General features: G+C 38.3%; 1 protein-coding gene across 3 annotated transcripts in view; it reads left to right on the top strand.

The window, feature by feature from the left end:
• The window catches only part of LOC134755894 (protein grainyhead), a 182,150-nt gene that overhangs the window by 110,215 nt on the left and 45,274 nt on the right, over positions 1-26,661 (top strand). For 2 of the 3 annotated variants that reach the window (XM_063692541.1, XM_063692540.1), the window contains exons 3-6: positions 1,539-1,742; positions 18,116-18,284; positions 18,628-19,050; positions 23,572-23,723. In XM_063692541.1, coding sequence (XP_063548611.1) covers positions 1,539-1,742; positions 18,116-18,284; positions 18,628-19,050; positions 23,572-23,723 — 948 coding nt within the window. The remainder of the gene's footprint in view (positions 1-1,538; positions 1,743-18,115; positions 18,285-18,627; positions 19,051-23,571; positions 23,724-26,661) is intronic. The other variant, XM_063692542.1, reaches the window with a different exon arrangement.

The following is a 26,661-nucleotide window of genomic DNA, read 5'->3' as shown; positions in this document are numbered from 1 at the left end:
AAGCTTTGTCAACCTGATTACGTAAGCGGTGACTTGGTACCCCAGATATTTAAATACAGAATCAGTACATTTTATAAAGTTTAACCTCTATAAACAAACTCGGATGTATACTTGAACTCGATGTGTAATGTGTACGATACGATAGGAAACGTTCGGAAATTCGTGGCTGAGGTGCTCAGGGCAGGTTAGACCAGTCCCGGTGGCCTCGCAAGGACCCCAGCAAACCTGTTAGATTCGTTGCACGATTTTTACGTGCGCACCTACCGGAATCTCATTCACGTGCTGCACCCGCGCCGCGGCCCCGCGCCGCCTGCCAGTTAACTCGTCAAATGACTCACGCTTCGGCTGGTTAAATGCCAGAAGCTGGCTTTTCCAGTTTTCTGATCGAATTCGCACATACTATTCTTACTTGAAACTAATATGACATTCTGTGGAATAGATACTTTAATGCATTGATTAACTGGGCAAGCGTAGCTCATTCATTCATATTATGAACGACGCAATTCTGATGCACACCATATGAGTATATAATCTATATAATTAGCAGTAGGTACCTGCGTAAAAAACGAACAGGTTCTTTGCTTAAACCGCTTTTAATGAATGAGTTTAAAGTGCAGATACACCAACTGGATGTTACGACTTATTAGTTTAGTTCAACTGGATAAAGAAAGGAATTGAATATTATCAAATATGCATTTAATATTTCATTTAGGCATTGATTTTGTTGTACTAAATAGGTCTAAGCAACCTTAAAGCTACGGATTTCCGAAAATGATAGTGGCCAAAAACAAAAAAGCGATGTCATCCCATGATATCAACACGAGACCAGGAACAGGAATCAGGTAGAGCTACGATCCGGTCAAACCCGTCCGACGCGTGCTTCCAACATTTTTTATTTATTTGTCTGCATCGTCGGATACCGCTGGGCGTGACGTCAGACGACCTAAACTGGTTAGCGAGGGAGCAGGGATTTGCCTCGCATCCTTCCGGTTCTGCAAGTGGCACGGACCTGTTCTACATCAGGTTGAGGCACCAGGTGACCCGCCGCCGTGACGTACTCCCGGCTTCGCGATACCTCGCAAAAAACTACCCGAATTAGACGTCGACGTCGCCCCCACGCTCGTTCGCGTCCCGTTCCGATCACTACTGGTTTACTTTTGAACCGGACACTCGCCTTGCTGACTCACGTCTGTGTACTTAACAATTAGCACGCAAAGCGTCACACGGACGACCGCTGGTGCCCACCAACCACCAGAGGTCAGTATCCGTACCAAAATGGTCACGCCTAATAACTGGTTCGCAAGTTGTAGTCGGCCCCGTCGTACAACTAAAGGCCAGGGTACAGGTATTTTACGCTATGTTTACTCGATGATCCGATAGACTGAATGAAAATCCATTTGTATTACGTAATACGGCAGACGGAATTAGAATATGCATTGTGCTTTTGATGATGACTCGTAGGTAGGTAGGTAGGTAGGTAGGTAGGATATCTACATAGAAGTATAACAGTCCCTAATGGTTATATTATGTTTGAACAGGAGACGCAAGGAGGTGATGGAGTTGAGCGGCGAGTCGTGGCGCGCGTACTACTCGAGCGCGGAGCACCCGCTGAGCGCGGCGTCCTCGACGGTGCTGGCCGTGGATGACCAGCAGCCGCAGGCGCTCGTCACCGAGTACTACAAGCTGCCGCCTCTGCAGGCGCACGATCTACACAAGGATGGGAAACTAACTGACGTCTGGACGTGAGTCCTACTTCTAGATCGATATGTTACTTATGAACCTCGATAACCTATACACTCACAAACGTGTGTGTATATAGGTTATAGACTCGGTAACTATGTATATCAGGGTATATACATACAGTGTTTTTATTGAATTCCGTTAACTTAGGGTATACTAAGTATATTTCAGGAAATTGAATGGCATAGTTAATTTCGTAAATTTGTTTTATTTTTATTTTTCATAAATGCTGCATATAGCGATACATTGTTATATAACACGGGCAATAAATTTAACTCAACCAAACAATTGAAAACTATGACTAACTACTTGCGTTTAGCAGTCAATGTAGAACTCATACTAAATACTAAACAATATGCAAAACAGGCCCTAATAGGCAGCTGGTAAGTGCCTTAGCAGAATTATTTAGAATACTGGTGTCTTTGAGAAATTAACTTAGCGTTAGCACTATTTCGCTTAGCTTGGCTCTACGTCGATCTGTGTAAAGTTGTTGGTTAGAAATCTAGACACGCGGCAGCGTGTCAAGCCAAGTTCAAAAGAAGAGAACCGCGACGCAGCGGCCGTGTGTTATATTGCACGAACCATTTGGAGCCACTTTTGACCCCTACTACGTAACTCAAAATCTATTAAACATAAACATATGAAATTTGGTTTATTTATTAAGACCCTAACTAGAACACCAAATTTCATGAATATAGTGAGCTATACCTGTGACCTGTTATAAAGATACATACATATCTAAAAATCAGGATTTTTCTCACTGACTTATGTACTTACTGACTTACTGATGTACTGACTGACCTAACATCAAAAACCTAACCCAGTTCCAGATGACCTATTTAGCAAGATGAAATTTGGCATCCAGCTGGGCAATTGTGTGGTTACGAAACTGAGATACGGACTCGCGCACTAAGGGTTCCGTACCATTACGCAAAAAACGGCAAAAAATCACCTTTGTTGTATGGGAGCCCCACTTAAATATTTATTTTATTCTGTTTTTACTGTTTGTTGTTATAGCGGCAACAGAAATACCTCATCTGTGAAAACTTCAACTGTCTGGCTATCACGGTTCATGAGATACAGCCTGGTGACAGACGGACAGACAGACAGCGGAGTCTTAGTAATAGGGTCCCGTTTTAACCCTTAGGTACGGAATCCTAAAAAAACAGTTTTTATTTACCTACGCCTATCGAATTTGTAGTAGCAAAAATTAATATTAGTTTCGAAATCAACTATGATGAATACCAATAATTTCTGTACAAAAAGTAATGATATATAATATATCCCAACTTTAATTACATACCAAGCCAACTAGAACTTGGCACCCATATAGATCTCAATTATTTTTCCGGCGAAGTCAACAACGCCGCATACCTATTCTTAATATTGAACTTGGCTCTCATTTCACATTTATGTTTTTGATGGGATTATATCTACAATTTATTTATTTAATCGTATGGCATATAATAAACTGGTCGCATATATAATAATTAATTGCTTATTGAGTAGGTACTATAATTTAACATCTAGCTTCTTCACCCATCGGGCTGCGTTCACATCAGGGCAGAGCAGGTCCAGGGTAACTCCGGTATATTTCCTCTTGGGGCAGTCGTAGATTATGTGTTTAATAGGCTGCGCTGGAGCTCCGCAATCACACACAGCACCGCAGCACCGCGGTGTGGCTGGCGGTGAGTTTCGCCAGCCACACTTAAACATGTAGTCTCCGCAGAGTCCATGTCCGGTTCTGAGCCTATTCAGCTGGCACCAATCCTGTCTAGAGTCCGAAAAGCCAGATGGCTTTTGCGTGGGGTCATAGTTTGAAACATTAGCCCTGGGTGGATTTGCTGTCCATTCGTCTTTCCAGCTTGATTTTATATTGAACGGCTTTTCCATCAGGTACTGTGCTGTCGTATAGGGCAGACAATGAAAAAGGTTTACCGTACGAAAGTGTCAATAATAGTTATTTGTTATACAAGGGTGCAAAGTTGTATTTTACCCGCGAGTGTTTCAACACACGAGAAGTAAAATACATTTGCACCCGTGTGTAACACAAAACTTTTCACCTCACTATAGCGAGGAAAGTGCAACATCCACAGGCGTTAGATCATCTTCATCACTGGAATCACTCATTTTTTTACGATATTATAACAAAAAACTCTGGAAATTCTGTATTTTTACGCGAGAAGTTTCTAAGTAAAAAATTTGTTGACAATGTTGACATTTCTGACGTATGAAATGTCATTGATGCGTTTTGAAATTGCATCGACTCAACTTGTGCGTTCAAAATTATATTTAACATCATTATTAAAAAACATTTCTTATGGAACTTTAAGGTTTATGGCATAAAATCATTAAATAAAGCTAAATTTGGTATTTTTTAATAGATTCTCAAACAATTTGTTTAATGATAATTAATATCGAACGAACCATTATTATGAGCGTTTTACGTTTTGTTATCTGTCAAGCTACTTAAACACGCTCCATCCAAGGTCAAATTACTTTCCCCACTAATGGATAAAATGCGTTTTTCCCCGCTTGTTTTAAAGGATAAAAGACAACTTTCCGAGCTAGTGAGGGGAAAAAATATTTGCTATTAGTGCGTACAGTCAACCGATTTTATTCCTAGGCCTCCATAGAACCATGCCATTCATTAATTTGTTTATCTTCTACGACAGTGCTTATTATAAAGTAATATATGTCATGTATCTAGTAGCTAAAGCGACAAGGTTCTATAGTGGCCTAGGAATCAAATTGGTTGACTGAACTTATCTTTTAAACATTATAATCTTAGTAACATCACTACTCGAACTACGAACAAATTGCTTCGGCAGTAGATAATATATCTTAGGTGTGGTGCGGCTATAGCTACTTTGAAAAGCATTACAAATTACGGATGAGCCGCGTTGATAACTTACACGCTGTATCGTATTTATAATAATCGATTTCATGTTTACGGTCTTAACTCTGAATTCCCTGCAATAAAGGTAAGTGTGTTAGTTTCTCACTGTATTAAATATGTGTCAAGGAAATGTAATTAATCTGAAACTAAATTACGCTCATGAAATGAAAACAAGATACTTTGGAGGGATATAAACGATACGCTGATTTTCATTGCTCTGAAGTATTTCATTCACAAGATTTAATCTTACTTTAAAATGTATTAGTCCATAGACATCCTTGCTAGACATTTGAACTACAATGGATAAGGTCGGGGAAAAAGTTTATTTTTTCGTATTTTATATAGAAATTTAAAACATTTTTTAATATACATAGTTTATTCACCTTAAACCACATGGAATTATATGCCATTTTGTTCGATAACTTGTTGCCATTGTAGGTAGTGACATTATCCCATTGCTGTAAAAAATTTGGGACTTCTGCTCAAAAAACTTGACTGTCCTCCCGTGAACTCGTGATGTCAACCTAAAGAATTCAGAATAGACCGTAACAGGTGGAAATCTGAAGGTGCAAGGGTAGCGCTATATGGCGCTCAATTCAAGCTCTTTCAACTTTGACCGAGTGGCTAAAAATGCGTGTGGTCTGGCGTCTTACACGTTCATTCATTAAGTTTCTCTCAGTGAGCTCGTGTAGCACCCAGACTTTTTTTAATGGGTCTAATCTGTTTTGGAGTCAATACCTATATAGCTCGTTAGCTTTGATTATTGTAAATACTAACATGCCGATCTTGCTCCACTTTTTCAAAAATGGCATTGACTTTATCCGTAAAGCCTGACCAGGAATATATGATCACGCGCCATGTTGCGGAACTTCACTGGAACTAATTTTTTCATACTATACTGAACTGTCAGTCTGTCACCCTATACATGCACAACAACAGCGCCCTCTTGACAATGATCATATCTTACTGGTCAGGCTTTGATAGGGCGGGGCAGCCAGAACGAGCTTCATCTGTGACATCAACATTCCCGGACTGAAAACGCTTGAACCAATTTTGTTTTGCGGCTGATTTAGTAGTCATAAGAATGAAATGAAATGAAATTTCAAAATGCAAGGAATTTCTGCCTAAGATTTACTCATTTTGGCGGACAGGAAAATAATAGGCAAATGCCGGCAACCTTTTTTTATTTTTTAAATGTAGCCAGTTACACACAACCAAAGAGTTTTTAGGGTTCCGTAACAAAAGGGTAAAACGGGACCCTATTACTAAGACTCCGCTGTCTGTCTGTCTGTCCGTCTGTCATCAGGCTGTATCTCACGAACCGTGATAGCTAGACAGTTGATATTTTCACAGATAATGTATTTCTGTTGCCGCTATAACAACAACAGCTCTTAGTCTTCGGAGAGACGTTGGCTCTCTTTGCATGTTCTACCGCCTGTACAATGGGGAATGTTCCGAAGAACTTTTTGATCTGGTGCCATCGTCTCGTTTCTATCACCGCACCTCCCGCCAAAGGAGCAAAGCTCATCCTCACTTAGACACATGGCACACCATGAATAAGCGGGCATCCCGCTCGTTTCTTCCCAGAACGTGCAGAATGTGGAATGAGTTGCCTCCTGAGGTATTTCCTTTGTGCTACGACATGGGATTCTTCAAGAAGCGGGTGTTTAGGGTTCTCAAGGGTCGGCAATGCTTAAGTGGCTCCTGTGATGTTGCTTACGTCCATGGGCGACGATGACTGCTTCCCATCAGGCGGCTCGTCTGCTCGTTTGCTGAATATCACATAAAAAAAAATAAAAAAATACTAAGTGGGGCTCATACAACAAACGTAATTTTTTTGCCGTTATTTTGCGTAATGGTACGAAACCCTTCGTGCGCGAGCCCGACTCGCACTTGGCCGGTTTTTACTATAACATACAGTTATAGTAAAAACTCTTTGGTTGTGCTGTTGTGCTACCTATAAAATACTAAAGAAATTTTTCCCGGAACCTATATTTACAATACTATTGACCGACTTGATATCTAAAGGCATACCCATAAACTATTGCGGTAAACAGAATCTTAATTGCTTAAAGCATGAATAATATGTATTATGTTTGTTTGCAGGAAATATTACATATTTGACTTTTTAACTTGCGAAGCAAAAGACGGGAAGTAATAAAGACGATTAAAATGACAATTTTTTTCATATGCATTAATTTCGTAGTATTCGGCTGCCAGACAAAACGTTGAAGCAAACTTAAATTATTGTTGCGATGTCGCAATCTATAATTGGCATTTATTTTTGCATTGAAAATTGTAAATTTATTTATTATTTAAAATGTTCCTTCTACTAATATACATTACACTTTTACCTATTTCCTAATCTGTTTTGTTTAATATTCTTCGGTGTATCGTTAGGGCATAGAATTGATTTTATACGATTTATACATTATTACTCGTTTTTAATTTATTTATTTATTTGCATTCATTAGTCATATCAAAAAAGTATTATTTATTTACAAGTTAATAACAATTTTATTAATGAATGTATCACAATCGCAATCAGAAAATAAATTAATTGGTCTATATATGTATGTAAAAGGTTATAAAAACGTAACGTAACGAGGATAAGATTTTTTTCTAAGACTGTCAGCGATTTATATACAAAGGTACTTATATTAACTATTAGAACTTAAAAAAAAACAATTAGTGTTTAATCAACATATAAAATAGTCAGACGAGTTAAACATATGTATGCTTACCATACTCACGATAATTGCCTGCTGCGAATATGCAAAACGAATCTCGAATATCGACAACATCAAAGTTCAATCAGAAGCGATCGCGGAAAATCAATCGGCGATTCTCACGGCCGTACATCATGACGTTCGTGTATTGGAAGCATTATCATTATAATCGACGAATTTTGAAGCGCAGTGAATACGGAATGAATTCGCGTAAAATTTATATGTAAACTATGATAATATGCAATCTTTGTAGAGTTTTTATGCACATTGAAGACGCATGGGGTTTGTGTTGCAGTCTCACGGACGAGTACGCTGAGACAGAGGCCGCGTGGCTCCCGGCCCTAACGAAAGGTGTAAGAATAACAAATAATAAAAATGTTAATGTTCCACTCAATAAATCACAAGCACTCATTTGAATACCTATGGCAGGATTAACGAATTGAGAGTTCGCAACTGCGCATATTTTCGATCCCCACATTTCGACTTCTTCGAATATGTTTTGCATAATAATAATATTAATTGTGTTTTAGTCTTGGCTCATTATTTTTTTAACTATTTATGACAGGTACTATTCATCGACGACGATATCATATCCTTTGTTTTCAAATAACGTAACGTATAAAATGAGCTTATTAAAATATTTTTCTGGTGTATTATTATTTACTATGATCATTGTGAAATAAATACAGCTAACTAAATAGACCTACCATGCCTGCCAATCTCATTGTCATATGTATTTCATGTAACTGGTCTAACTTTTAGAAGCAGTCAAATGGTTGCTTTTTATTCATATTATTCGTGAAAATACGTGCAATTCAAACTTAAAATGTCAGTGCATTCAAAGAAATCCTATAGAAATGCGACCCCGATCCAAATTATGCTCGGTCTTTGAAAGAGGTTGTTAACAGCATCCCTTGAATAGCAGCCCAAAATGAGCAAACGCCGTGTCACATTTTAACACAAGGAGTGCATAATGTTAACTTGACCCCACAAACCGTTTATATCTACTTTTATGAAGGTTTATTATATTCCATAAACACAGTGACGCAGTTATAAAAGAAACAAGTTTGAACCTATGAAAATGGTAATAAGCCGACTAACACCTCGAGACAGTCGCTCGCAGTCGAGTCGCTGTCGGATATGTCGTAGATTATATACATATTTGGGGTCTATCTTACTCAGAACGACCTGAACGACCTACCCCCAAACTACGCAAAGCTAGTTCTATGTGTGCGAGGCAACGATATATAATACTATTATTTATTCTGTGACGATTTACATACTTAAATATATAAATATATTTTTATATAGGTACATCCATAACTCACTAATATTCGTGATAAACACAAATAAATGCCCTTACCGGGAGTCGAACCGTTCCTGCTTTGTAGGTCCAGCTACCGACTGGGCTGGAAGGCCGTTAAGATTATTTTAAAAGTGTCATAGCGCATGTTCAGATATTTTTGAGCAAGAACTTGATCGTTCCGATACGAGGGCTGCTTTTTAAGTCTTGTCGTTTGCAAATCTTACAATTATTTTTAAAAAACCGGCCAAGAGCTCCGTACATTAATATTTTTTAAAGTATTTTTTTCATCTGAAACGTGAGTGAAATGTCTTTAAAAACCTCGTAGGGATAGGATCAAAAACTAAGTAATTAAGTCCGACTCACGCTTGACTGCACGTTTCTAATAGGTATTCATTTTTTTTCAAAATTTTAGACCCAGTAGTTTCGGTGATAATAATTTGTCTTTTTTTTTAAATAACTTATTTATTTTAAAATTCCAAAAAAGTATGTTTGATATGTAACACGATTATTGTTTTACGTTTGCATGTATTAGTTTAGTTTATTATTGTACGCCCGAAATGGGAAAGCTGATGAACTTCTATGATATTTATAAGACCTGTGTACCAACACAGCTTTGACAATAAAGAAATCTTATCTTATCTTGTCTAAGAAATGGGCTGTGACAGCGGACAGACAGACAGGCAGACGCACGAGTGATCCTATAAGGGTTCCGTTGTTTCCTATTGAGGTACGGAACCCTAAAAAAACGACCATCGTATTAAACTCAAAATAAATAAACGAATTATGATTGACCAAACCGTTTTAGTACAGCGTCGAGTCAAAGTTGACAAGTCAGTTGTGAAGATGGAAATTTCATAGGAAAATTTTCGTGCGATAATTTTCTATAACTTTAAATGAGGTTTAACGCGACGCGACGGTTTTCAGTGCTTTAAAGAGCTGACTACTGTTTTTATTGACAACACTTCATGCCTTCGGATTGTGTAACGCTAATTTTGGAATTTTAGCGCGATTGCTCTAAGCTCAGTGACAGACTGGGTGAAGATCGTCCGAGAACCGCGAAAAACCAGGAAAACATTGGGGCTGTACGGCAGCTGATCGTCGAAGATCGCCATGTGATATACTTACCGTGAGATAGAAGCTTCTATAGGCATTTCAGGGACAACCATTTAATAAATCTTACATGAAGAGCTAGGTGTAAAAAAATATTCTTGCCGGTAAATGTGGTATTGTTTGCTTATTGACGACCAAAAACGGCTTGCATTAGCTGGTGCCGCTTGTCAGTGGTGATGAATCATGGATTCATGCTTAAGATCCAGATTCCAAACAGCAATCCACCGTCTGAGTGTTCTAAAACGAGCCGAACCGACCGCCCGAATAAGTCATATGCTCAAGAAGAGCTTAAAAAAATGGTTAACTCATTTGTCGCCAAAAGTGGACACATTCATTAATTCATTCATTTATTTATTTATTACAATCATGTTCATTACATACAGGTGTTAAATGAAATATAGTCGGTACATGATACCCTGTTAGGGCACAGCAAAATTGTATTAAATACTAGATTAAAAAAACATTTTTTTTAAATACATTGCCACTATTGGGTTAGAATATCACAAAACAATTAACCCTGACTAGTATATCACACTTTGCGTAATACTAGAAGTTTTAAGTGAATTCCCAAAAATCAACCCAAAACATCGTATGGTACTGCACCATGACAATGCAAGCTCACACACCTCCCGGCAAACAATTGCGTTTTTACAAGAGCATAACGTCGAAATTCTCGACCACCCGCCGTACAGCCCTGACTTGAGCTCTAATGATTTCTTTGCTTTCCCTAAAATCAAGCAATGTCTTCGCGGTTAACGGTACCGAACCCAAGAAGAGGCCATTTAGAGCCCTAACTTCGGAGTGGAATAAGTGGTTTCAAATCTGGATCGACCGAATGAAAAAGTGTATCAAATATCACGCCGAGTTCCTAGAAAAACAATAAATAAATAGTACTTGAGCTTTAAATTGTCTTTAGATTTTACAAACGACACAACTTAAAAGGAACCCTTCGTATACCTGATGAAGACTGTAATGGACATTAAAAATTATGAGAGAAATTACAAAAACCTTCATAAGTAGTGGAGGGTGTAAAAGTGCATGGTGCAACATTGCGATGCAGTGGGCCTCCTTCATAACACCTCACACGTCGAGGGGCCGGGCGACTGGGACAAGTCGCCCTCAATTCTGGCGCGCGGATGGAATGTGACGGCGACCAGATTTGGCTCGTCATTCTCATCACTGTTTACAGGAGTGCATAAATACAAATAATGACAATAGACGGATGTGGCTGGAAGCGGCTCACATTGACAAGGACGCCCAGGACTTGTCTGGTGCATTGTCAGAGCGCGGCCCACGCGACGAGCTACGATGAGCGCGCTATTGCTCATTCATACATTCAAAATTATAACGAATGCTCGTTCACCCGCGCCCCCTGCCCGCTCCCCGGGCTGTGTCTCTTATGCGTTTGTATGCAAATTCACCTCTAGTTGAGCGCCAGGTTCATCGTCAGGTTCGGCTTGCAGTGTTTATTGTCTAAATCGCTCGTATTATTTGAATTGAATGCTCAATATACTTAGACACGGACTAGTTCCATCTTTATAAATATCCTCGAGATCAGCCGTAGGCGTGAGCATGTTTCGTAAACGCGTTGCGTATTGCGCGGGCGCAGCTTGCCCTAGCGTCCGTTATAGCCAGGCAGGACTACGAATATTATGGCTGTTAGGTGGAAACGGGCGGCTATAACCATTAATATAAGTTGGACGCTGTCGAATGCTAACTCTAAGATTAGCATAGAAATGCGCAGCGGGATGTCTCAGGGAGGGGCGCGCCCTTTGACCCTGTCACTGTTCACACTCACCACTAACGGGAAAACATTTTCTCCTCTCTCCGGATCACTTTATTACATTACATTAATATTGGAATTACCTATGGACGAATATAAATGAAGTTAATAGACATGTAATAAAATATAATTTAAAAAAAATAGTGTTCAGTGGGATTTCCTACATGCTAAATTGCGAAGGTTCGACGAAGCCACTGTCGGCGCGTTAATTAATCCTGTAGCGACACATTGTTAATTATAAAATGACCATTTTTGATATGACCCTAACACTCGGAATACATTATCTCCTATAAACCAATAAACGTTGTAACGGATCAGTTATGAATGTTATAATGGAAGTAAAGATAAACAATATACATACCTGTTGAGCGTTTATTGGTAGGTACATACATTAAGTAGTTATTTTATGTTTACAGTTTTATAATGAAATTGTAATACATAATGGTTCATAAGTATCCCTGGGTGTGCGACGCTCGGTAATGCGGCGGCAAAAACTCAGGAGCTGGAACCGTGTGACCCATTTAGGAGAGAACCGGTTCTCTCTTGACGATCCGACTGTATTGTTAATGGCAAAGCAGTTAATACCATTCAATTCCCTTGGAAACCCCCATCCCCCTTATAAGATAATGCATAAAAAGATAGGAACATCGTTATGTCCCTGGCCGGCCATCACGTAGCGAAATATCCAATCGGGGCTGACCATTCCCCTTGACCATTCTTTATCATGCGAACATTCCCATTGAAACGGTCAGCTAAAGAATTTGAATTAACAGTTGTTAGCCATGCGAATTATTTTTAACAGCATTACTCACAGACATGCTGATTTATTTTTATTATTACCTATTCGCTATTTTCGGTTAATTAGGATCATGGAAATGTTTAACGGCTTATTAATCACCGTTACGGCTCCGTGTAACTACAAACTCTTAAATGACTTAGACCTTAGACAAATGGCGAAATCGTTTTCAATTAAAGTTTTTGATAATGTATTAGTTCCGTGAGAAAAGTAGCAATAAACCTACATTTAGCGGATGATATATTCAAATAGCATTGATATTACGATGCGGGCATCCGCTGCAAGCGCCTCCTCCTCGACGCGGTCTCCGTCGCGCGATAGATTCTAATCTATTCGTCAAGCAACGGATAAACTGTCGCCGCGGGAGATACCGAGCGCGATACCACTACCAAGTGTTCATTCACTTCATTATCTCACTGGTTTTCTTCATCATTAAGCTTCTTTACATTTCTCAACAGCTAGTTTGTTGTATATTACATGACCGACATCTACTTTACCGGTAGTTATTATTTTTAACATTATTATGCAATTACTTGTATGAATTACTTTCGACTACATTATACTTTGATTATAGTTATTGAATCTTACATTATTGGAAAATTATTACTCTTAAGCGGTAGTGGCCGAGTGGATCTGACGTCCGACTTTCAATCCGGAGGTCGCGGGTTCAAATCCTGGCTCGTACCTACCAATAAGCTTTTCGGAACTTATGTACGGAATATCGCTTGATATTTACCACTAGCTTATCGGTGAAGGAAAACATCGTGAGGAAACCTGCATACATCCGCGAAGAAATTCAAAGGTGTATGTGAAGTCCCCAACCCGCATTGGGCTAGCGTGGGGACTATAGCCCAATCCCTCTCGTGCATAAGAGGAGGCCTGTGCCCTGCAGTGGGACGTATATAAGCAGAAATATTAAATATACATATATTACTCTTAACAAAGTCGTCATTATATATATCGGAGCAAAGAAATTGCTCACAAATATCTGAACACGACTACTATTAGTGTATGATCAAACATTTCTGTACATTCTGAGAATAAATATTTCTGATGGTGACTATAATAAAAATAACCTACAAATCACACGATTAATGCATTATTTATCCTTGAGGATACTAAAGTTTATCATTGTGATTCATAGGAGATTTTTCAATCAGTGCGTTTCTGAGTTGGTGCTTAGGATAGGGTTGCCCATGCGCACCCCTTGCATCGCATTGTCGCGATCTCGTCATGTGTGAAAGGGTGTTAAGTAAACATTGCAAATAATTATAATGGCAATTGCATCCGCGCGTATTCCGATTTGCTTTGATAAGAAAATAGTTATTTGCATGTAAAATGTAGCAGTCGGATGCTAGAGGTGTTCATTCTTATCCTTTTATTACCGCCACTGTTATGGTAATCATTTGCAACATGACACTGATATCTGATCTAAACTTTGGGATTCGGGTTCGTAACGGATTCCTTTCTATTCCTTATCAAAATTAAATTTATGTTGGATAGCAGGTAAGTTTTGGAATTAATACAATTCTTTCCTTGGCAACGGTAAGGTTCACATACCTACTGATATTTTATAACCTACTTACAAATAGAAATTTTAGAAATGTACTTGTAGGTTTTTTTTATAGGTACGTAAATAGTAACTCTTTATTATAATTCAAGTGTTTGGTTAACGATTGTAATAAGTTCTAAGTAGGCACGCTATGTCTAAGTAGGCACGTTTACACAGCTAATCTTAACTTGATACGATTTAAAAGTAAACCTGGGGCCCATTTCTCAAACGGTATTAGGCTAATATTATTAGTCCACAAACTGTCAAATCGTATGGGTTTCCATGACAACATACTAATCATATTAGCCTAATATTGTTCGAAAAATGGGCCCCTGTTCCTGTGTTCCGTGTTCCTAATAAATGCTAGTAAGTTCATTAATGATAAATACATATGCCAATTTCTAGACGAGTTTTTGTTTGTAAAATTTAATAGCATCACCGTTTATAAACAGGCTAGGTACAAGCTTGTACTTGTTTTTTATGTGAATGGAAAGTGGTTAACGAGTGGCATGGGATCTAATAACAAGTTATGATGTTAGAATTCCTGAATAACCGCGTATGTTAGAGGGGACATGAGCATTGAAACCGGTCACATTCGGCGGATGTGTTGATTATTTATTTAATAAAATACCTACTCTTATAAAAAGGAGAAATAATATTTGTCACAAACCAATATTTGGTAAGTAAGTATTTATATAATAGTATATTTCACTAGTACTATCTGAAATGCTACCCAATGATGAGATAGGTTTAGCTGATATAATCACAGATTAAGAGTAACTTTTGAATCAAAATAATCCGCTCAAATTACCGTACTAAGGGCCGGTTGCACCAAACCGTCTGTCACCATTTTACCGTATGGAAAGTTTCATAGTTATCTGTTGCTTGACGTTAATCAGTCTGTTAATTGTGGTTGGTGCAACTGGCCTTAAGAAACAGATTCAAGTTGCAATGACTGGTTTTGTAAAGTGAGTCGGGAAATAAAAATGGCTTGATATTTTTAATTGGTTATGAACCGTGTAAGTATAAAAAAAAATCTTAGCTGCATCTACTAGCAAATAATGGGGATGGGAAATAGGGCTTGAATTGAAGGGATGACCATAAGATGTATTTCAGTGCAAAAGTCGTCTAATTGCAGTGTCGCTCGGATTATTCTTCAAACAGTTCGAACTTACATACTGCTATAGACACACGCCTCGATACAATGGATGACGTCTCGCATCGCAAGCTTGGGTCGCGACAGCAAGCTTGGCCGCGAGCGAAGTTGGCGGTCGGTCCTGTCTCGAGGCGCCGCGACTCAGCTGTCAGTGGAGCGCGCTTTGTGTAATGTTTTTGCAAGGCGCCAACAATGAACGACAAGCAAACATCGCTTTATGTTTCACTCGCATGAATAAAGATATCTATGCCACTTCATTCCGTAACTCGTACCCTCATTGTCATAAAATCTATTTGAATATATTTTACGTAGTTGTCGCTCGTACGATCGACGGTGCACACGAAATCTAACCTGACTTACCTGACCGTCGGCGCTGCCGAAATAATCCGTGAAACAAATTAGCGCCGCATCTCTCTTGTGTAGAAACACTGTCGACGTTTCCCGAAACATTTTACACACGCGGTTTATCTTATCGGATGAGCGATTTCACACTCGTCGTGTTTCTCTTACAAATCGCTTTCATAAATCGTTAAGTATGAGCAAAGCGAGAATTGCAATCGGACACGGGCGGCGGCGAGCGAGCTTGCGGGAGGTCGCGCGTCCCGACCAATTCGGACGCATGAAATAGTGCGGCGCGAGACTCTTATCTAAAATAAACATCTGAACGCCAATGAAACTTGTCTTCAATTATCATAAATCGGCGCGCACTGACATCGCATCAGTGCCGACGAAAACCGCGCCTGCGCTCGGCGTGCGGAGGTGGCCGCATCGCTAACAAATCAAACAAATGTTCAGCCGTTCCTCGTGTAGGTAAGTACTACGTGGCGCGAATATATTCATTAAAAAAAGACAAATATTTATATTACAAATTATTTCACTGGAACATTTTACTAAGTAAGTTTGCCTGCATATTCTTGACGGAGCTACGAATTTCCAAGAAACAACATTCCTTTCTTAAAATGGGTATGTTGGTATGTGATGTGTAATACTTGTATGAGTAGCTACATCTGCACATGTAGGTATATCAATAATATTCAGAATATGGCCATATGTTTAAAATATAGGTACTAGGTAGGTATATTAAGAATGTTATTAAAAAAATCCTAATATACCTTAATCCTTCCAAACACTAAGCAATGTAAAAATAGGTAAGTACTAGTATCATTCTATATTTCTGCAAGTGTATTTAATGAAATATTTATTAGGTATTAACTAACCGACAATTTCACATAGGTCGACTTAAACCCAAACTAAGCAAGGCTTGGCTTGTACTATGACTGAAAAACAAATCAAGGAAGCGTTTTTTGAAACTCAAAGACTGATCCTGGCTTGACAATGATATGATATCTCTCTCAAATTCATTAATTGGGGAAAAACAGGCATCATTATGGGCACCCTACCAAGTAGCAGTGGCATTGGGAATAAGTTAATGTGCAAAATATTAATTTAGGCCCAACAATTCTATATTTCTCATTGTAAATTATTATAGATACCTACCTATTTTCCATTAGCGTAAGATGCAACATAATATTTAAATTTAAAATGTTACATTTAAAAACTACTGCTTCTCATCTCTACTGAATGAATGAATTGATAAATTACCTACTAGTTTGAAGGATTACAAATTGCCGTTTAATATAAACAACCATACTATGTTTAGTTTAGAGTAGATAGATAAAATTGCAATACCCTTACAGGGTGTCATGTTGTGATACATTATCGATTAAGAACATCTGTAATTTTACCAATGTGAAAGCAATAAATATATTATTATATATTATATTATATTAAATATTATTATGTGTCAAGAAAATAATATTGAACATATGACGTTTAAACTTTGGTAATGCGTACAATATTGCGTTGGTAGGTTAGATAAGTAGCTAAAACGCACACTTCTTACTTAATATGAGTGTTCTATACTATTTCCTATGGGCAGTACTTCATTGTAAAAAAAATAGACTAGGTAGAGGTATAGGTAATTCTTATTTAACTGAAACGAAGAAGTGTTCCCATTTTTTATACAGACTCGACTTTAAAAAAAAGTGTAGGTATACTCAAAGAATTTAATTTCCGACCAATGTCGTACCTACTCTGTCACAGTGACAACCAATATTAAAGTCGCTAGGGACAGTTAGGGACCTCATACTATTGTCACTGTGATAAGGTGCAAAATGGGTCGGAAATTAAATTCTTTGAGTATAGTGAAACAATGGAAAAGTAGCTAAGACTTATGAATACTTACAAAAATGTGTAAGAATTGTGAACACTTCTGGAATATTGCTTACAGGTAGTACACATTTATTTGTATGCATTTTTTAACTAATTTTTTAGGGTTCCGTACCCAAAGGGTAAAAACGGGACCCTATTACTTCGCTGGATGTCTGTCTGTCTGTCCGTCTGGCACCAGGCTGTATCTCATGAACCGTGATAGCTAGACAGTTGAAAATTTCACAGATGATGTATTTCTGTTGCCGCTATAACAACAAATACTAAAAAGAGAATAAAATAAATATTTAAGGGAGGCTCCCATACAACAAACGTGATTATTTTGCCGTTTTTTGCGTAATGGTACAGAACCCTTCGTGCGCGAGTCCAATTCGCACTTGGCCGGTTTTCTTACTAATAAGCCCTTAAATTCGTCCTCCTGTTGTACACTTTTTATGTGCAATAAAGTTTAAAATAAAATAAATTGTGCGATTAGGCAAAAAAATTAGTAGGTACTACTTTTGTTATAAATGGAAATGTGTTTAATATTTATTAAAATTATGGTTATTTTATTATACATATTCGTATTATGTATCCTTTTAATTCCGTTAAAAAATTAATATGAAAATAATTGTTGAGCCGATGATGAATGTCTGTAGAATGTGAAGGAATGTAAATTATCAGTATGACAGTTAGCGCAGTTGCAGGATAATGATAGCGCGAATAGTACACGTATCAACTGTAACGACGCTGCGCGCTGCGCTGCGCGAGGTCGCGGCGCGAGTAGCGCGCGCGCAGCGTCGGCGGCGCCAATCACCGCTATCTCCCCTCCGCAGGGCCGGATCGGCGCTGAAGACAACCAATGGCGCGCACGGGGCGGAGCTGGGCGAGCTCTCCGGGCTGCTACACGCGGGGCTCGTGAAGCGCGAGCCCGAGGACCTGAGCCGCAAGGTGGCCGACGAGCCCGAGCCGCACGCGCACGCGCTCAAGCCGCCGCGACACAAGGTGCGTCACACGTCCGCACGCCGCCGTCGCGCGCGCACGCACTCACACACTCCTTACCGGTCACTCATGTATTATTTATCGCGGTCTCCGTACAATGCGCCGGGCTCCGTGCTTGCGACGCACTAACCGCGCCCGCCCGCGCCCTAACCTGCTTTACTCTGATGCACCCTATCCCCAGGACCTGTATACTCATCCGGGATTATTCATGTGAACGTGTTACCGACCATAAACCTTAGTGTACGTGAAGCTGTGAACTGTGCTTCGACGCGGCATGTACGCGTCGACGTTGCGGAGCGGACAGTTGTCGTGGGAGAACGCGTGTAACAGACGCGTGTGTCCGCAGGTGGCGGTGGGCGAGGTGAGCGAGGCGGCGTCGCCGTCGCCGGTGCCGTCGCGCGCCTCCTCGGCCGGCTCGCTGCTGCCGGACGCCGCCATGTACGCGGCGCAAATGTTCGCGCCGCCCGGCACCCCGAGCCCGACGCCCTATGGCGATCAGTACTCGCGGCAGCCCTCCGGTGCCGCCTTCGCCGCTGAGCCCTACTATAGAGAGTACTTTGTGGGTGAAGGCTACCAGCAGAGGTCCGCGCCGCCCTATGGGGACGCAGAAGCGGCGCCGGGGTCGGCTTTCGGCGAACGGTACGCGGCGCCGCGCTACCACAGCAAGAGCGTGATCGCGGCTGCCGGCCTCACCGTGGACCTGCCCTCGCCGGACAGTGGAATTGGCGCTGATGCTGTCACCCCCAGGGATCACACCGCCGTTCAGCAGGTCGGTGCACACCCGGGCGCGGGCGGGCGGGATGCTTACACCACACCACTCACCACTTTATCATACACAACACAACAACATGTACCTAGTTAGTCATCCTTGATTATGATATCTTGTTAGATCTCAATATATTTTGTATCTTTTCTATTTATAACGGATAGTGTATTTTATTTTTAATATATACTTAGGTCCTATTAAATAGTTGATACATTTTATGTAGGTACACCTTATATCAGAATGTCGGTAGATATGCAGATAAGTTTTATTTCACTAATTAAGTCATCAAAGCCCACCCGCGCTCAGCTCTAATTATCAATATTTATTTAACGCTGATAACCTTATAAGTCTGTTGCCGAACCATGCCTCTTTTATCAGTCTATCTTTTTATTTTATATAAACAAGTATCGAAATTTTCTGCTAAGATGGTTTCTAATCAGCAAAAAGAATATATTATATGAAATCTAATAAGAATTCAAATCTTTACCCAATTAGGTATATTTGCTAAGAATTATATTGGCATATACCTAAACAATGCTTATTAGTGAGCAGGTACATTTTAAACACTTATGTATGAAGTGCATTGGTGTAATTGCTCTTTGAGTTAGACAATGGCTCGCCGCAGCGTAACCTTCGGGGTCAATCAAGTGCCTACCTGGAGCGTTTCTGAGCATTAGCAATGTTTGCGAAAATTAAAATAACAAATGGACCAGACCATAACCCAGTTAGGTGATAAGCTGCTTTGAAGGACGGTTTTCAGGGCGCGGTGCGCACGCAGTAGGCAACTGACAACCTAGCACCACAATGACACCGGATTGAGTTTATTAATTTGCCTCTTGTTGAACCGACTCGAGCTTGCAATTCAGTCTGGCACCATATAAATTTCGCTTGATGTTTACTGTCACCTTACTGAGCGAAATATGAGGTAATCAAATTGAATGAGAGCAATAGTGAAATGATAAATATACGGCGGCGGCGCTACTAACTCAATTGTAAAGTTTACTAACTGCACGTGGGGCATGGCCTGTTAGTAAAATATGCAATTCTCAGCGCATTAATTAACTCGATTATTGTTTACGTGCGCGGACCACTCAATCAAGTCATTATTGCATAGAAAACTGATTGTAATGACACCTATATACAAGTATGAACTTATGAAGCAGAACCTAGGTACCTATACCTATATTAATCTTCCGATTGGTCTAATAGTTCCGCGATTATAACACGAAAATAGTAAGAATATTGTTTTTCTACTTAACAATTAGCTTAAACATATGTATCTAATTTAAATACCTTGTTTCCTAACGCGTTTATGAATTATTTATATACCTAAATTTTTCATTTACTCATACTCATACTTTATTGGTAATATAAATTACATGTCAAGATTTACATATGTACATTGTGTTTATAACTAGCACTTCGCGTTATTTTCTTTATTATATACAATTTCGTTAACAGTTTGTTTAGGTCATATAACTCATATATTATAGTAAGGTACGGCATAGTTTAAAAAAAAACATTGTTTTCTAATCCGTAGTAAATGCCTCCTATACGTGAAACTGATAGGTACATAAATATCTAAACGGCTCAAACAAATAGATAAATATTAGATGTATAAATGTATTGAAGTAACGTCATACCTGCAAATAGCTGATAACTACTTAATGCCGATGACACACTTACAATGAAATTTTAATGAGAAACCATTATCATAAATTAGTTGCCAATTGGACTTTATTCACGGAAGATTTCGACATAAAACATCAGTGTAACAGAGTATCTCTCAAAACACCCGTTCGTGTAATTGGTTATTTATCAAAGCAATATCCGTTCGACGGTGAAAACTCGCGAGACGTTATTTACGCCCCACCTCTATGCCCTAGGTACCTTTTGAATTAGCTGGCGTTAAAATACCTATCCACAAAAATAATACTTTTATAAAAAACACTTACCTAAGAGCTTTCAGCTACTTATATTTAGATACTTAGATCTGCATTTTTCCGCTGAAGAGAATATCTAGGTATCTTATCATAAAATATGAACATAAAATGGGGCATTTTCTATGAAAAGGGACCTTATTGTCGATGGCGCTAACGCCACACAGCGTCGCGCGGCATTGTATTTATATCGGAGCATCGTTTATAATGGCGTAAGCGCCATCGACAATAAGGTCCCTTTTTATAGAAAATACCACAAATAGTAACTACATACATATTGTTTACTAAACTATAGAGATGAGATAATCAACATATTTACTTATGCTCTAATCAAAGAAATTTACATTATTCATTAGGCAAATATTAATTGACAAAAATGTTTAATCATCAGCCGATTACCAAAGAAACAAGTTGAAAACAAATAAGAATGGCGAAAAGAGTTTTAGTAAAAAATATTCAAATAATTACGATTTTATTTAAAAAAACATTTGAATCTATTCTAAAAATCCTTGCGAGATATGTGACCTATCCGTAGCATCCTAATTGTATGCAAGGGAGAGCGCTACGTTGCTACGAAATTAGGCAGTCGTAGAAAAAGACTTCAACGCGTTCCTTGCCAAGTGTCATTACAATTCAGGAATTTGATGATAGGAAACCCCGACACCAAAACACGCCAACGCTAAAAATGGAGCTTTAATCCAAATGCCTCAGAGTTAATTGCACGAACGTGATTTAAAATTATACAATCTTTTTCGCAAATTGCGGTCACATGGGATATACATTACATAGATAGCATTACTATGAATACCTACAATATCCGCCGTACGTACGTAGGTGAATCAACTTGCAAATGTATTAGATATTAGCCATATGATTTTATGTAGGTAGGCATACCTACAACTTTACATAGTGTTTACAATGTATGTGTTTAAATTAATTGTCTTTAAACAAATAACACGGTATACACAAATACCATAGTGCTGGCATGAGTGTTTGTTGTTGCATGTATATTTTGATTTCCAGAAAAGTAAGTTGTGCTAGACGTACTAGTTTCATAACCTTCTAACCACATTGTTTGTTATACATTCTAACTTATGATCTAGTGTCAATGTTTTAATTACTCCTTCGTGAGGAAGATTATCCAGTTCAGGTTTTGTCGAAAGGTGGTTGGTGTATTATTATTACCTGTACATACTAATATATTTGATGGTTTATATTATTATTATTAAATATTTGAAAAACATTTTTAAAACTCGCAGGTAGTGTCGTGAATGTAGGTTAGGTACATAATTTAAATATCGCTAAGAAATCGACCTGTCCCATAAAATATTCATATAGATAACTTATAGACTAAAAGTGTTATTAGCAAAGTCGTACGATATGTAAATATAAAATAAAGTACTTTACTCCGGTAGAGCAGTAAATGAAATCAAACCAAAACCTCTCTTTTATATACATTAAATATATAGGTAGGTATGTATTTGGTTGATAACTCTATTTCTTTCTTCTTTATATTTTGTTGGGTATTATTTGTTCATAAAACTAATAGACAACCAAGCGAAGGACTTTAATTTGCTGATCCACGTTTATTATCTGAATGTTGTTCTTAGTAAATATTAATAAGTGGGTGAACTATTGCACGACTTTGCTTTATCGTGACAAGGAAATTGAGTTGAATATTTTTCATAACTATGCGAGTTATATATTCAGTTCACCGACAAATTACATTTTTAATGGAGAATATGGTGTTTAATTGACAAGTCAAATCAGGTATCAAATAAAAATGGTTGGCCGCTATGGAACTGGAGTGACGTTTTTTTTTATACCAAGACGGTGGCAAACAAGCATACGGCCCGCCTGATGGTAAGCAGTCACCGTAGCCTATGGACGCCTGCAACACTAGAGATATTACATGCGCGTTGCCGACCCTTTAAAAACCTGTACATTACTTTTTTGAAGAACCACGTTTTTTTGACGTCAAGTGCAACCTACTCGTTATATTTCATAGTTTTCATACCGATTAATTAAATAGAAATCGTGTCACAATGTAACTGCAATCTACTTTTTATATTTTTCCAGTAATTTTCTAGTGATTTATTTTATGCATGGTGTGAAAGAATTCATATTAAATACAGTCTCCAACAACATCCCTATTTAGAGTAATCTATATCTTATCTTATCTTAAAATATGAAATGGAATTATTCTTACCGGATAGATATCGGCACTACATTATAGAAAAAAATCCTTTGTTACTAATGAGGGCTTTTTTGCTCACCAGTTGGCGCCTCTGTTGATGGTGGTCCAAAAGACTAAAGATCAGCTGTCAGTCATTGAAGTGACAAGTGACATTTGACATTTCGAACTATGGAAAAGACCACCATCTACACTAGCGCCCCTAGCGGCGAATTCATACGCGTTAGCCCTCATTGTATCAAAACTCGTTTAACCTAAGTTCGATTATTCAGAAGTTATTCATTTGTTTTAATATCGATCTTCATTAAAATTGGCATCGAATTGCAACTAGCCTTTAGAAAATATATTGCTGTTCAGTGGTTCACGCTAATTTTTTTTTTGTGTGCACAGTCGTTCGACTACACAGTGATCTGCCAGCAACCACCGGAGGACGGGCGAGGAACGCCGTCCGCGCATCACTCGCCCGCCCAGCCCCCACGCACGCGCCCCTGGCACGACTTCGGCAGACAAAATGACGCCGATAAGATACAAATTGCCAAATTGTAAGTAAATCTATGTTAAGAGTATCTTATACCCTATAGTATCTTAGTGGTTTCGAAGTTACAGGGATATTACACGATGCTATATACTTTAATTCAGATGGTATCCACGGGATGTGTATTGCTTTCAAGGTTCCGTTACACCAGGCACCGTGTACCATTGGCAGATTTCCAGTAACTTTTATATGTAATTGATGTTGTTATATAATATACTATGTGAGATAATTAGCAATCGACACTTGAGCCAATGGTAAAAAAGGTTGTGCATATTAGATTAGCAGTACCATAATCTCTAAATATGTTACGTTTTCAAGGACGCTCTGACAGGTTATTCGTATAAAGATACTAGCAAATTTCGTCCTTATGGTAAGCGACAATGTGGTACCTTTTGCCTGAAAACATCACATATGTATATACACTATATAGTCAGTTTTCGCTATACTACTACACAATTCTGTTTTGTATTGCTGTGCTATGCTAATATGTACTTATACATTTATAGAGCGCGTTAATGTACAACCAGATGTATAGGTATAATTTTAGTAGTTTTCCTTAAGCCTGAATAGTAGAGGGTCAACGTGACACATCATAATCGATATCGCGTCACCTTAAGAGCACGTTTGCAATATATTAAGAACCACGTAAATCAACATAATTGTATACCTAATTCTAATGTTGGCATATATTTTAATTTGAATCGTGGTCGTAAAATAATTACTATCCACTTTTTGAATAAATCAAAGTATTTAAGCGGAAGATTAAAAATGAAAATTAGTTAAGCAATTCCCCTCAATTTGGAGTCTTTAATTAATGCTCGAACCGAAAACGGAACAATTTACTGAATTGCTGTAAACAGATAGAACAAACATTGGCATAAAACAGTTTGATTAAATAGTTTGTTGGTAAGTAAGTGTGGTGTGTGTGCGCGCTGGCACACGGCACACCATCTAATGTCCGAGCGACCTTATTGACCGACCACTTCGCACCTCGCCGCGTGTCTCGGCCAGGCCCTTTCTAGGAAAACATTTTGTACTGCGTGTGTTCACCGCAACGCTATCCTAAACTTAGGAGTCTGATTACCTCAAAATAAACGTTAAATAGTGGTTCAAGTATAATTTAACGCGATAACATTTAACAACAATAATATTGTATTCGTTTAATGAAGCATCATTGACTCGTTTTCAAAATATATGTTTCATTCCTCATGTATGAAGGTACTATTTATACTAGGTACTCATCGAATTTCAAACATAAAATATGGATATAGGACAAACATATTTATATTACTAAAAAGAAACACATAGTTACAACTTAAAATAAATATTATAAACAATAAATCTACAACTTTACTGACTCGTTTGGTAAGACGCTATTTTTTGACTATGGTCTGGGCAAAGGCCTGGCTAAGTGCGACTGATTTGTACTAAGTAAAAATAATTAAAAACTTAACCAAACCTTAACTAACCCAAAATTAAGCTATCTACCTTCTACAAAATCGCTTCACTATTCTACTATAAAACCGCCGCACCATTACTTTATAACCGCTTAAGTGATAGACCTATCAATAGAAATTAAAAGTAGTAGTTAAAGTAAATGTCTTACAAAATACCACTAAAGAGTCGCGAATATGAATCTCATAGACACGGAAATAAACAAACAAACAAACATGTAAATAAGTAGAGGGTTCAATTCAGGGACGTCACATCTACGACACACGACTGAATGGAAATTAATAAATGGTTGTACGGAAATATTTCCTTCATGAATATCAGTGGGATTTAGCCGGAACATAGGTTCAATCGTCAATAAATCGTTTAGTATTTTTTTCAGTTAACTTTTATAAACATATTGGTTACCTCTTTTGGCATGTTCCTCTTGGTCCTTTACATATCTAGAAGCAGTTTGTTGCACATATGGTTTTAAACCTAGTTCATTCTTTTATCATTCTGGCGACAGGCGACTTTGATACTTTTAAATTAAAGTTTTAATTTATCCGCTGCCACTCTGACGGACGTTAAAGGAGTCTTATCAAAAATTGATTTAACTCGGTGAATATTTCGAGGTACCGTGATTGTCCTATTTCTAACCGGAATCTTCTTAAAACTAATCTCACCCGTTTCTTCTTAAAGTCTTATTACTATATATATACTAGTTTGTGTAGCGTTTACTTGAAGAAAGTGTTTTACTATATCCTTTTTAATATGAGACTCGTAAAATAAAGGCAATTGTGAATAATCTTATTAGTGCTTCATATTCTGATCATTCATTTCGAAAAACTAATATGCAATAACGAAATTTTTGCTTTAAATGACAGATAACCAAATTGTAGATGCAACGACACCAAAACTTTTCTTTTGTTTTATTTTAATAATACTTTCGGCCAGTAAGACTTTAAAAGTTGTCTCTTAACTTCTGGGCCAGCCTTTAGTCTTCATCTTCTGAGATGACTTTTTCGTCTAAGACGTAAATTTGTTACACAAAAGCCATTGTCTCTTTTACGCGAGCGGTCGGACATTGTGTGTGAGCGCCGCACATCTATCTATCTGTTAGTCCATATTAAAAGAATTTCCGATTGTTAAATTTGGCATCAGAAGCTGGTTCTGTGGCAACCCACAGAACCAAGTATTAAGTACAACTACTTACTTTTAACTCTTTGCACCAGGTATTAAAGGTATCAAAACATTAATAAAATGTACAAAAGTGTAAATAGATACAGTACATAAACACATATTTGTAGACCAAGAAAGAAACGAAAACAACAAGGAAATGCTAAAAGTATTTACACGTAGGTAGGTATAACTGTTTGTCGCTGTTGTGTGTATAGGTATTCTCACTTACAATGACCCATCGGGGAGGGATAGTTTTTCTAAAAGGTGCTAAATGCCATTTCGTGACCATCGACTGTACTAAGGTGTGTAAATTGATGTTTTCCTCGATGAAC

Source organism: Cydia strobilella, chromosome 3 (genome assembly GCF_947568885.1).
Source record: "Cydia strobilella chromosome 3, ilCydStro3.1, whole genome shotgun sequence".
Classification (NCBI taxonomy): Eukaryota; Metazoa; Arthropoda; class Insecta; order Lepidoptera; family Tortricidae; genus Cydia; species Cydia strobilella.
Note: the sequence above shows the minus strand (reverse complement) of the source record. Positions and strands in the feature narration are given on the sequence as shown.